The sequence below is a fragment of the Catharus ustulatus genome, chromosome 4, assembly GCF_009819885.2.
Source record: "Catharus ustulatus isolate bCatUst1 chromosome 4, bCatUst1.pri.v2, whole genome shotgun sequence".
In the NCBI taxonomy this organism is placed as follows: domain Eukaryota; kingdom Metazoa; phylum Chordata; class Aves; order Passeriformes; family Turdidae; genus Catharus; species Catharus ustulatus.
In genome coordinates, this window is record NC_046224.1 from 10,302,001 (window position 1) to 10,315,142 (window position 13,142).

The 13,142-nt window shown below is 39.3% G+C and overlaps 1 protein-coding gene across 5 annotated transcripts in view; it reads left to right on the plus strand.

Annotated features, from left to right (window-relative positions):
- Positions 1–13,142, plus strand: part of CACNA2D1 (calcium voltage-gated channel auxiliary subunit alpha2delta 1) — a 368,220-nt gene that overhangs the window by 42,491 nt on the left and 312,587 nt on the right. For all 5 annotated transcript variants that reach the window (XM_033056982.2, XM_033056980.2, XM_033056981.2 and 2 more), the window contains exon 2: positions 8,409–8,490. In XM_033056982.2, the coding sequence (XP_032912873.1) occupies positions 8,409–8,490 (82 nt within the window). The remainder of the gene's footprint in view (positions 1–8,408; positions 8,491–13,142) is intronic.

Here is a 13,142-nt window from a genome sequence, read left to right on the forward strand (position 1 = left end):
TGCCACATAATACAGAACCATCAAAAATAGCAGCGTTTACATCTTAATTTGCATAAGGACCAGTTTCTAATCCAGGTTCCATTGTTGAGGTACTGGAATAACTGCAGTGACGTATGTGAGATTCAATTTCATTCTCCTTCTTACCACATTACATGTATCATTATCGTGGAATATCTGTGCTTTTACTGGAGAAATTAAACTGAGCCCAGATTGCATTAAAGAGTACCCAGTTGCATTGGACAGTCTTTAAATACTAGTTATCAGAGATTATGAGAGGCATATTACCTGCTCTTTTGAGGGATCACAAATACATCCAGGTCTCTCCAGCAAAGCCTGCTCCTCTGTGAAATCTATATCCTTGGCCATATGCTAGACCATTGCAATTTAAAACTAAATGATTGCCTTTAATCTGATGCAGATTAGAAACAAATTAGGAAGCCTTCAATCTGAATTTATATTGCTCAGTCACAAAAACAGTGACTAGATTTGGAAAGTTTGATTGCTTTCTCAGTGGTAAGAAATAAATGGTACTACATGTATATCTTATTGTAAAAAGCATTTCATGAAACATATCTGAACTCTACTGGCTATCATTTGAGCTGAAAATTTGTTTTGTCTTCTCTGTTGAACTGTTTTAGCAGTATAATCCTCAATAATTAAAACATAATAATTTTTAAGGAGTCCTTTTTACAGTTTATAGCAATTTTGCAGCTGACTGTGTCAGGCTTGCATTAAAGATTGAGTTTAAATTATTAAAGGATATTTTGTGCAACTGTAATTTCCATAAGAGGATATTTTTCATGTTATTTGCTAGGAAGCTTTAGACTGAAAAAGAGCACTTTTGGCAAAGTAAAGGGAAATATTTGTGAAGCGGAAACTATAATTATGAACATGTGTAGTTAAACACCTCTTAGGCACTTGGCTCATACTGAACAAGGTTATAAAATAATAGAACCATGCTCTTGAAAGTGGATGCCATATTGAAGGAATTACTTGATCACAACTTCACATCTGGATGCTTTAAAGAATCTGCTACACACTTGTTAAAATGTAAAGTAAGGTTACAAATGAAGAGTTGAAATATGAGGAGAGGTTATTTCAGTGAGAATGAGCAGCAGTCAGTGAGTCCAGTCTCTGGGTAAGATGGGACTCTTTCCAGATCTGTGAAGCCTTCTGATGGAGGTATTTAGGCAAGATTTTGTTGGAAGGTGAGAGCAAAATAGCCATTCAGGCTGTGCTCCAGAAGAGATGTTGGGGTGAAGGAGTTAGTTTGGCCTGGAAGTCCTGGGTGAGAATGGAGAAAGATTTCTGCTTCTATGGGCAATAGGGCAAAGGCTAAGTAGCTCATGGGGCCATTCACAGTTGACCATTTTCGTCTTGGAACCTGCCACTGGGACTGGGTATTCTTCTCAAAGCAATGTTTTCCCAAAGAAAAGTACACAGAAAACGTTACGCGATGGACCTGCCCTCCATGTGCTATGAGCAAATGACTTGTCACTGACCTCATGGAAGTCAGTGGTGGAACTTAAATATCCTGAGCTGCTGGCCCAATGGGCAATTCCTTCTCCTTCTGTCTGTACCAATGCTGCATCTCTGGATTCCTTGTTCCCAATTTATCTGTGGTACAGGGGGAATCCTTGAAAGAAGAGTTGCTAAAGCAGTCATTTGTGAATACTCCTGAAAACTTTTTCTGTGAAGACTATGGTGGAGATGAATTGTGTTCATATGGAAAAGGAGTGTTTGGGGGAAAAAATGGAAAAATGTTGTATCTTCTGTGACTGGATGGCCAAGTAAGTTAAAGGCTTAAAATCCCCAAGTCTCAACATTAGGATGTCTGCTACTAAGAATCAAATGTATCCTGCAGAGGTTTCCGTCTACATTGACATTTTCTGTCTACAGAGTGTCAGATATGACAGAGAAATTATGTCTTGCTTCCCAAATGTTTCCATTTGAGAAATGTAAAATAACTATTCCAAGCAAGGGTTTTACACTTTGGAAACAGGAAATAACAAAAAGGGCCATCTGGCCTTGACCATTGGGGCTATCTTATCTCTGGAAGGTCCTTGCAGACTACATGACCAGCAGCTTGTCACATTTGGGAAGATAAGACAGTCAAAGAGGGCAAAGAAACAAACTACTAATTTTTCTTCTTGCCAACAAAGGAAATATCTTAGCCTGTGGGGCAGAAGATGCAGAAGATTTTGTGCATCCATTTTTATGTACAGAGATCACATAATTTCTATATTTTCTTCACTCAGTACAGCCAAATGCCATGAATTAATCTTTGCTTTGCTTTTATTTCACAAACATTCTTCCAAACATTTATACAAAATTGTGTGATATATTTTAAAGAGATAGTTAGCACTTGATATGTATTCCTGTATCATTATTGCACTGGAATAAAAGGGGTGTCTTCAACACTTGCAAAACACACCTCTTTTCACTTAAATTTCTGCATCCTTGCCTTAGTTTCAAACTGTTACTTGCTATGTATAGTACTTACATTTTATAAGTACCTTCAAAAAGCACATTAGCAAATTTTCAAACATCAGAAAAAGGAGTCTTGGAGAACTGTGTGTCATCCTTAGGTATTCATGACCATAGAAGCCATAGAATGAGATGAGCCTGTCTTAGGGTGATGAAATTGAATCTCCTCTGTGGAATCTAACTGGGCTATTGCAAACACTGTTGTAAGATCTGGGAAACTCACAAAATTTAGATGGAATTTTGGCTTTGTGTGTTTTTATGTCACATCTGAATTATATAACCTTCTTTTATTCATTTTTTGGTTATGGAGTGGACATTTGAGAAGTCTGGTAACAGTGGGATTTTAGTGGTCTTTGCATCAATTTCTTCATATCCAGCTCCTTTCATTCTCTTTTAGAATTGGTAGAATTTTGGTACATTGTGAAAATTTCTTCAGTATTTCACAAAACTTGCCTTTATTTCTCCTTCAAAAGCCTGATTGTCTATAAACCTACCCGTTTGTCCCTGTGAAAGATGAGTGCTGTCAGCTTAGGTCATGGGAAAAAAACCCCACATATATTGGTATTTAAAATCCCTAGTTGTGAATGAGAGGTGTAAATGCAGCAACATGGGTAATTTCTGGGTAGAAGGTTAGTAATTCTATTGTAGCTTCCATTCATATACCTTCTTTAAATTACTATAACAATTTCTATTTGCCCTTTGGTGTTGCCTAAGAGTGATGAAGAATGGTTGTGTAGCCTGATGCTATGATAATTTGGTACCCTTTTGCCCCTCCTTCACTAACAGCAAATCTTCTAAAAAATATCTAAACCTGAAAGTGAAGGCTTTTACTGAGCAAGAAAATAAAGTGGGGTTAGCCTGAAAAAATATAGCAAGGCTTTGTCTCTCAGTTTCCGAAACTAATCTAATTTATCTTCATTTTCCGAACACCACTTTTCAATTGAATCAGGAGCAGTGTGTTATGTATTTTTTTTTCTTTCTGATAATCAGAGAAGTATTGACCTATTTTGAAAACACTTCTTCCCCTCACTACTGACAGCTTTCATTACTTCAATTTTTGCTATTTTTATATACAAGAACTATAAAGAAACTTGAGCTGAATGTAATCTTAACTGTAGAGAACTGGATGTGGATTGCCAACGTAGCAAGTGACTTCGATTGTCAGAGTTAAGGTTTATCCTTGCCTCTTTAGATTATAATACATTATCCAAGCAGAAGTCAGCTAATGGACCTTAAATTAGTGTGAGTGGTCTACAAAGATAGGGCATATCATTACATGAATCTACTTTCCTTGAAGTCAGCAGAAAAATAATGCATCAGTTTCAGCAAGGAAAAAAAAAAGGTTATAGCCAGGTTACTCTCTGCATCAAGATGTCTTGGTTCTTTTACCCCTGTAATTAAGCAGTGCTCTGTTCTGCAAGTACAGGTTTAATATAAAAATAGGTTTCAATGAAATTAAATGAAAGATTTCTTAGTCTAGCACCTGCTATATTTAGTTCTGCCTCCAGTGTGACTAGGGGTGTACCTGTGAAAATCCTTTGACTTTAGCAAATGTAACTGTCCTGCTTTAAAAAAATGAGAAAAAAATACAATAAGAAAAGGAAGAAAACAAAATCTTCCTGTGCTGTCAAAATAGCTGTTTCACTAGGTTGGCTAATCATGTAATGTGGATGGATGGCACTTTAGTGTTTTGGCTATTTTATCATCAATCTGATCCCAGCCCAGCTGACAGGAGCAGGGTTGTGCCTTCTAATCCCCCAGTAAATGACCCGTGTCTGTCTATCTTTAATCAGACAGCTCCCTCCATCATTCAGATCACTTGGAAGTTGCTGTGGAAGGCATGTGCACACTCCTTTGTCTTGTCACTGCCTCATGCAGGGACAACCTGTGTGTGGGAGGAGGGGGTTACAGTCAATTGTCCTGCAGAACATAGTCAACTTTCAATACGACATCCATTGCAATGTTTGTGCCAAGCTAATGATGAGAGGAACAAACCAGATTTGTACAGGCTTTATCTTGGTGCCCTTTGCAGAAAAAAAATAAAAAAAATGACTGCTACTTCTTTAAGTCATGGGGACTCCCATTTGCTGTGACAGCTTTCCAATTGTTAAATAAACTCAGACCATGAGCAGCTGTCAGACAAATATTGCACTGCAGGCTTCAGTTAAAAGGAGCACCAGACAAGCATTTCAGTGCCTAAAGGCCCTTCTTATTTTTTTTTTTTTAAAGACATACTTAAAAAAACCCCAAAACCACAATGTGGTAATGTGAGCCATTTACTGGAAATAAAAATAAAAGCTTTATTTTATATACTCTATGCAATTTTCGTGAAAGTTATAGAATGTGAGTGTGTCCATTTCTGAGAAAAGACCTATGTGGAGCATGAAATATCTGAAACGTACACTTTTGTCAGGTAACAAGGTAGGAAATTGAGATGCATTGAGAAATCCTGACATTAGACTTTATAAATGCTACTAATCATGTTCAAATTCTTATGGGAAAGCAAGAGAAATTATACTGAGCTTCCTCAAAGCCATAGAATGTTATTTTGTCATTTGTACTTGTGACAGTAATCTAGCTCAACACTTCTGATGTTATTGCTTTTTTCTGTCTGAAGAACTTGAGCTGGTTGAAGATGTCCTTGCTCATTGCAGGGGGGATTGGACTGGATGACCTTTAAAGGTCCCTTCCAACCCAAATTATTCTATGACTCCATCATTCTGTGATGATGTTACATCCTGATGTACAGGAAAGAAAACAAACAAATAAAAAAAGACAGTTCTCACTACAGAAGGTGTAATAGGCTAATTCCAATATGCAAGAAAGTCATCTAAAGGTGAGTATATTGGAAGAAACCTTATTATTTACATTATAGTTACAGTTGGGGAGGGAGATTGCATTAAATTAGGGAAGAATTTCCTCCTATTCCAATTTACAGACTGATACTGTGTACCCTTATCTCACTAAAAGTCAAGCCGGAGAACTGTCCAGAGCTCCACTAGAAGAAGTGCAGAAGATAGGATCACCTGGCTGAGGAGACAGTCAGTCGGCTCTGGGCATGCCTTTTCCCACTGACAGTGAAGCAGAAGCCTAGCTCAAACACGAATTCAAACCAAACCAAACCAAACCAAACCAAACCAAACCAAACCAAACCAAACCAAACCCAAAATAAAACAAAAACTAGTCATGACAGCTAATTTCAAAGGGCAAAGTGTGGGCAAATTGTGTGGAGGCAGGGGTTCTAGACAATATAGAAGACGTATTTATTGAAAAATCAATATTTTTTCATGCTAAAGATAAAACATGTTTAATATTTAATTTACAAGTATTAGTAAGTAATTACTGGTTTTAAGTGTAGCTTCTTCTAAAATTTCAAATTTAAGTACAGTAATTTCACGAATACAAGCCGCACCATTTTGACTAAGATTTGGCTCCCACACCGGAAATGCGGCGTATACTCAGGAGCGGCTAATATGTGAATAATTTTCTGACATTTACAACCTCAGAAGTGCCAGGCAGAGTGCCGAGCCGAGCAGCTGCAAAGCTGGCATTTCGTGATTGTTACAAATTGCTACTCTGTTACGCCGCGGGTGGAGCCTGGCTGCCTGCAGGCAGCACGGGGGGCGGGGAGAGAGGCGGGAGAGCTCCCTCCTTCCCTCCTCTGCCGCAGCCCGGGGGAGAGACGGGGGGGGCCCTGCGCTGCCATTGCTGCAGCTCGGGGAGGAGGCGGGGTGCTCCGTCCCCGCCCACCATGGCAGGAGCAGGGAAACTCCGTCCCCGCCCGCCGCCACTGCCGTAGGAGCGGGGGAAGCTCCATCCCTACCTGCCACTGTGGGGCAGCTCCGGGCCGGGGTGACCGAGCCCAGTGGCAGCGGCAGCCGGCCCCAAGCGGCGGTGCTGAGCGATCCCGCCGAGCGGCGGCGCGGGGCTTGGCCACCTGGCCCCGCCGGCAGCCCCGAGCGGGCCGAGCCTGCACAGCCCGAGCCGAGCCAGTAAACCCTGCTATGCCGCGGTTCTGTTACTAATTGGCAATTTTGTTGCACGCGAGTCCTCGCTGCGAACGACAGAGCGGCTTATACTCGGGTGCGGCTTATTTATGGACAAAAACCGAAATGTTTGCCAACACCCAGAGATGTGGCTTATTCTCACTGCGGCTTGTATTCGTGAATTTACTGTAACTAATGAGCTAACTAACTGACTAACTAATTAACTAATCTATGCTTTCACCACTCCAGTTTTGTTGAAAGGCAGAGAGGAATATATCCAGTAAAAATATAAAGCAGTAGGAAATGGAAAAAGTCAATTTAAAAATCAATCCTCCCTGATTTTTTCTATCGACTCCTGTTAGAAATAACACCCACAATTTTTATAACCGAAATGGATCATAAAAAAATCTCAGGATGTTCAATTATTTATTTTATGCTTTTGAAAACACTTTTGGGTAATGGGTTTCACTTTTTCACCTTTCATATACCTCATTCTTTCTCACAGAAAACCGGAAACCATTCAAAAATGGAAAATGATAGCATTTTCTTGTTTGTGCTTGTGCTTTTGGTCGATACACTTCACACAGATACAAATGGTGGTCTTAAAGCCATGGTAAACATAATGCATCATGATTTCAAACAAACTGATTTCCATACAAAACTAAGTGTTTGTATAATATTGGGCTTTGTGGAGACTTGAACCAGGAAATTAATATATTTTAATTCAGTTTTTGGAAAGCAAAGTATAGAAGGGAAGGTTTGGGAGCACTACACCAGCAGTGGAATCAGTTGCTGTAGTCAATGCTAATGTGATTACCATGTGTGAAGGAAGCATGAGGAAGGGTCCTTTAATAAAAATAGTCAACTTGCAACCATAATAGACATGACATTCTTTGAAGATATTGGTTTTGGATTCATTAAAGCTATGTAAAGACAGAGTAAATAGCGACTGATTTTACTCTTTCTTTCCATGTCTTTAATGAATACATTTTCCATAAAATTAGATGGAAATCTTCTTTCATACTCTTCCAAATTTTCCATTTTGAAGCAAAAATGGAATTTTCCTTTTTCCAGTCTTTATTAATGAATTAATGTAAGTTGTTATCCCTGGGGTATGAGATTAAGGCTGGGATATGGCTAAGATAAATATGTTTATGTGTTCTAGGTTTCAGAGCAGAAAGCTGGCATAATGGCAGGGATAATGGGAGAGATCAGTTGGACATGAAACTTTCTGGCTAGGCAAGCAAGACAGCCTTCTTCTGAACATGGATCTTAACTGGAATAAACTTTTACCATGGCTCCTTTCCTGCTACAGAATGTGACATGGCACAGAAACTATGTTGGATCCAATGCTTTTCTGTAGAGTCAGGTTTACTGGGCACAGGGAGCAGAGCAGGCACAGCAGCAAACCTGGTGACAACAGCCAGGAGCAAATGTGCCTGTCCAAAAGAGCTCGTGGCCACTGCTACCTGTCCTGTTGTTGCTTCCTTGAGAGAGGTTACAGGCCAGAAAATCTAGTGTGGTTTGTAAGCCAGCTTCCAGCTGCTGTTTTTCTCTGCCTGCACTGTCTGTTGGGAGAAGGACCTTGGGGCACTCAGGAGAGGCGTTTCTGGTGGTGAGCTGCAGAGCAGGCAGGTTGTCCTGGCAGGTAGTGTGCCAGCTCTGTTGTGAAGATCTTTGCTGCAGCTTGTTACAGAGATATGATGGCACTCTTGGGTTTTCATGGCATAGCATGGTGGCTGCTGCAGACAGGTGTATGAACAGATTCTGGTCAACAAGGCTGGGTCGAAGAAAAACATCAAATACAAGTCTTCTAGGTTTTGTATTAAATTTAATCCCTTTTATTTTTTCCCTTTTCTGTGATATATGCTTGTATGCCTGTCCACTGCCAGTGATCTGATAGGATGCCTCTGTTTTCTTTGTTGTTTTCTGCAGGATAAAAGCATGGGTGGATAAGATGCAAGAAGATCTCGTGACGCTCGCACGAACTGCAAGCGGAGTGGACCGGCTTGCTGAAGTAAGAAGAGGTGTCCTAGACTGCTGTAACTAGAAAGTGAAAGGCTTGCATCTTCTAGGGTTTACAATCATTTCCTCCCAACATAGAAAAATTATTTTGGGGGATTAAACTCTGCAGTGCTTACTGAGAGAGAAATGAAGAACAGACCTCCATCAATTCACTCTCAGTGTTGCAGCACTCCTCATTGACAATATTTAATCAGCTTTGCAGTGTCTGACACAAGGCTTGCCATTGTTGCGACACTTCCACCTGAAGCAAACACTTTTATGTTCTGTGTTTGTCAAATACAGTATCCAGGAAGCAACCATTCACAGTGGTGGAGAATTCTGCTGTCTATTAATGAGAGAATCTATCTTTCTGACACATGTTTCATGAAATAAGGAAGCTTTTGGTTAGCAGAAACATAGATTAAAATGCAAGCAACGTACCTTTATTCAACTGTTCAAAATTTAACACCAAGTTTGTTTTAAAGAAGAATTCACAAATTTCTCATTGAGATTTTTTTTGTCTTATTATTCTGTTCATAGATGGTGACAACACATGTGCCATTGCAGAAAAATGAAGGCAAAATTAACATGTCAGAATTACACTGCCTATACAATTTTATGTGTATCCATCACAATCCAGAGAGCAACCATATGATCATACATTTCCCTCTCTTTATCCCTGCATAAGTGCTATGGTCTTTCTTTGAACTGATGGATATCTGATTTAAGTTAAGGGCAATTTTGCTGCTGCATCAGGAAACTAAGTTATTTTTACCAGCAAAAGCCCCTGGTGCTGGAGAACTGAATGTGAAACCTGGAGATATGGTTTTCAGAAAAACACCCCAAATGATCCACAAAATGGATAGCAGAGGTTTCAAAGCTGTTAAGAAATACACAGGAAAAAATGATGTGTGAAGTTGTCAGATTTAACATTGTGTATTAATGTATTCCTTTGACCTTAACGGCCTTTATCCCAGGCATCCATGTCTTGTGTGTATCCTGTCCCTGAAGGACATTTTGTCTTTACTGACTATTAGAGGATGTTAGATGATTAGCTCAGATGCCCATTAGCTCAGATGAGATCACCACTGTCTTATAAAAGGAAGGGCTGTGTCACTGCATGCATGATGAACATCAGTGAAGATTGCAGAGTTTATTTTAGTTCTGGCCTTTCCTAATATTTGACCGCATCATATAGCAACACAATTTAAGGCAGATGCTTTAGACAAAGCTTTCAAGCTTTAAAAACACTAAACAAGCTGAAAACAAAACCTTGAAATCCTAACACAAATCATGAGGTTCATACAAGCATGGATTTCCAATGCAGAAATGTCTAGCACTTGAGCTTGCTGAGGAAATGTAAGGTTTGGAAGCAGGGGCCTCTCATTGGGGCTTTTGCAGGTGAATTTCACATGCATCTGCTGACAGGAAACAAAAAGGCTTCCAAATCATCAGTCTCCAGGTTCTGCTGGGGAGTTTCTTCTATGACACCTTTTTTGCTTATCTAATTCAGGTGTGATCTGCACTTGCTGTGTCTCTTTTTTCCCTACCATGCAGCCTCTTTTTGCTGATTCACAATTCAACTTTCTGTTCTTTTCCTGCTGTGTTGCTTGGCTGTCTTTCACTTCTCCTCAACCTATGCTATGTTTCTGTCTCAGTTCCCGCCTTTGCTGCTTGGCCAGTCTGCCTTTCTGTTTTACACTAGTTTCTTGTCTCTATTTTAGGATTTCTCTCCTCAGCTTTTTCCAGATCAGCACCTCTCTCTTAACTCCTTCATTTTTCTTAGCATTTCTGAAACGTTCTGTCCAGATGTCCATAGTGCCTGTCACAATACTTTCATCTCTTCCCTTCCACAGGAATTTCTCTTCCCCTTTCTCACATCTCCCTCCATCACTAATTCTCAGTCCCAGACCTGAAATTTTCTCCTGTATGGTTTTTCTATTTCACCTTTCCTTCCAGTCTCATTTTCTCCTTACTGTTTGCTTGCCATTTTCCAGCCTGTTGTCTCCTGTTTCCATATCTCAGTCTCTTGCCCTTTGTCCTTCATTCAGTTTTTCTCCCCTCCTTGTCCCACTGTGTAGACCTGAGAGACCACAGCAAGTCTGACCTGTAACTGCAGAGAAGGTGGGACATTCTCTAGGAGTGATGTTCTCTGAGCTGGAATACACCTGTGTTCTCTGCAATTTAGCTGATGAAATCTCTGCAGTGATCTGCAGGTCCTTTTCAAACTGAATTTTTTTAAACACTAAAGACTAAAATATATCTTTAAATACACAGCATTGAGATTTTAATCTGCAATGAATAGGCAATACGAGAATAAGTTACACAGGATTTCTAACTGGAGCAAAAAATGAGTTAATGTCTCAACCATTTTGCTGTGCCGTCCTATGCAAGGACCACACAGTAAAATAGATAATGAAAAACCAAGAGATTGATGTTGTCATTCTTTTTTTTCCTGAGGAAAATGTTAGTCTATGCACTTAATATTTGGAAAATTTACAAGCTGCTAAACAGTTTTATAATGAAAACTGCTGGGCAAGCCTAATAATCTCTAGTGCTACCAGCTTTGCCACAGCAACATTTATGTGAATAAAAACAAAAATGTGAGTGTTGAATATTACAGGTAGGTTTCTTTTTAATAGTCAGATTTTATAATAGACTTCAAGCAAATGATCTTATCTCAGAGGGTATGCAGGAGATGGTCGATATGTGGATGTAATCCTGGGATTAAAAGCATGAAAGGGGGATGTTTCCATGTAAAATATATCAAAGCCATGGTTTGACCTAAGTGGCATGATGTCTTTCTCTAGACATGAGATTTTAATTAGCTCTCTTGGCTGCAACGGAAAACTCGAAGCCCTGCAAGGTGTAAGCCATGCAGTCTCCCACTCTCTTCTTGTTTACAGGCTATTGTCACTTCCCCATTTCTGAATTACTTTTTTTTTCCCCCTACTCCTTGCCTATTAACATTTAGTTAGATCTCTTCTGGAATGAACCACAGTCTTGGAGAAATAAACACTGCAAGACATGAAAAACAGCAAGCCTGTATGCTTGTCCCTTTTATTCACAGAACTTGTTTTCAGTTGCTCAGGCTTTAAAAATGCTTACAATCAGATTGAATTTTCAGCTTTTTTTCTGATTTATTTCTTCTTCCAACTCCAGAATTGTTTGGACCAAACATGTAATCTTCATGTAAACTTGAAAAAAAAAAAAATTGTTTGGGTTTTCTGCCCCTTCTCTCTCTAAAAGCAGAATTAATAATATAAAAAGAAGGAGCAGATTGCTCCTAATATAAAATAGTAAACATGACTTTCTGTCAAAAGCTGTGATAATCAGATTGGTAGGAGAAATTTCTTCCCTTGTTCTAGGGAAAATTAATATTAATTTGGCCAAATGTGATGTTAAGGCTCTTAGCAATAACATGTAACAGATTATAACCATTTCACAGCCTGGTCACCCTCTCCCTGGACCCAGGGGAAGAATTCCCACTGAATCAGCTGAAGTTACAATCTGTGTCTGCTTTGTGCAATTAAGTCTTCTATGAAGATCTCTAAAGTGACCAAGATGGGTCTCAAAGTAGCACAATTAATATGCTTTCACCTAGAGTGAACTAATTCTCTGTAAGGCAGGGTTTTTTTCAATTAGCTGCTGTGCTAATGGTGCTCCCAGGACTTGCTGAAGGTATTTCAGAGTTCATCAGTGCTGTTTGTGCTTGGGTGTGCCTTGGGTGTCTGGGCGTCTTTGTGCTGCACGGAATTATGCTATGGCCCCTTCTGGAAAACTGTAAAACATCTTTTTGTGACCATGAGGCAGAGGGATAGGAGTACTGCTTTAATTCTCAATTATTTTGATTATAGACTGGGAGAAATTTTGACCAGAAGGAATGTAAAAGTCAGAGTTTAATATGTACTTACAAAGGAATAAAAAATTGAAAATATTGATGACCATTAAAGTCAGGTGAGGTATGTGGTAAATGGACAGCTATCCTGTTGAGATCAGTACCTTGGTAGAAGGCTAATTTATTCTGCAGTGTGGACATAGATAACCAGGGAAAGTATTTTCTGTATTTGAGGTGTTCACATTCAACATGTACTAAATTTCATGGAATCATATTTAAGGAGAAGAATCTCCTCAGAAGAGGATTCCCTTTTCTTTGTTCATTCACAAATTTTTTACAGTCACTTAGAACATCAGTCTTGTCCTAGTGACTAACCACTCTTTTGCTTTTCCGTATATAATATAGCCAGTGTAAACCATTGTAGTGCTCAGTCATCACAACTTCTGAAAATATCTGTACAGAGAGGATACACAATAATATATTAATTATTATTCCACATAGTGTTTAAAAAGACAAAATATTGGGAGTTATTTAGTTCATTAGTGATTCTGCCTCTGAAAATATGAATATGTTTGTGCTGATGTACATTTCATACACTTTTTCTCTTAGCAATGATGACAGCAATATAATGCCTATAATAAGAAAAAATTCCAAAAGAAAACTTGGATGCCATTAAAATTAGGAATTTTACTTTGAGGTGACTTTCATCCATAGCCTTAAGCAGGAAAAGCAATATAACTGGAGTAGAAGAGCAAAGGAGCTGGAGAGGCAGGTAGGAGCTGTTTATTGGGATGCCCAAAGGAAGCAGGGTGGGATTGGGATGTCCT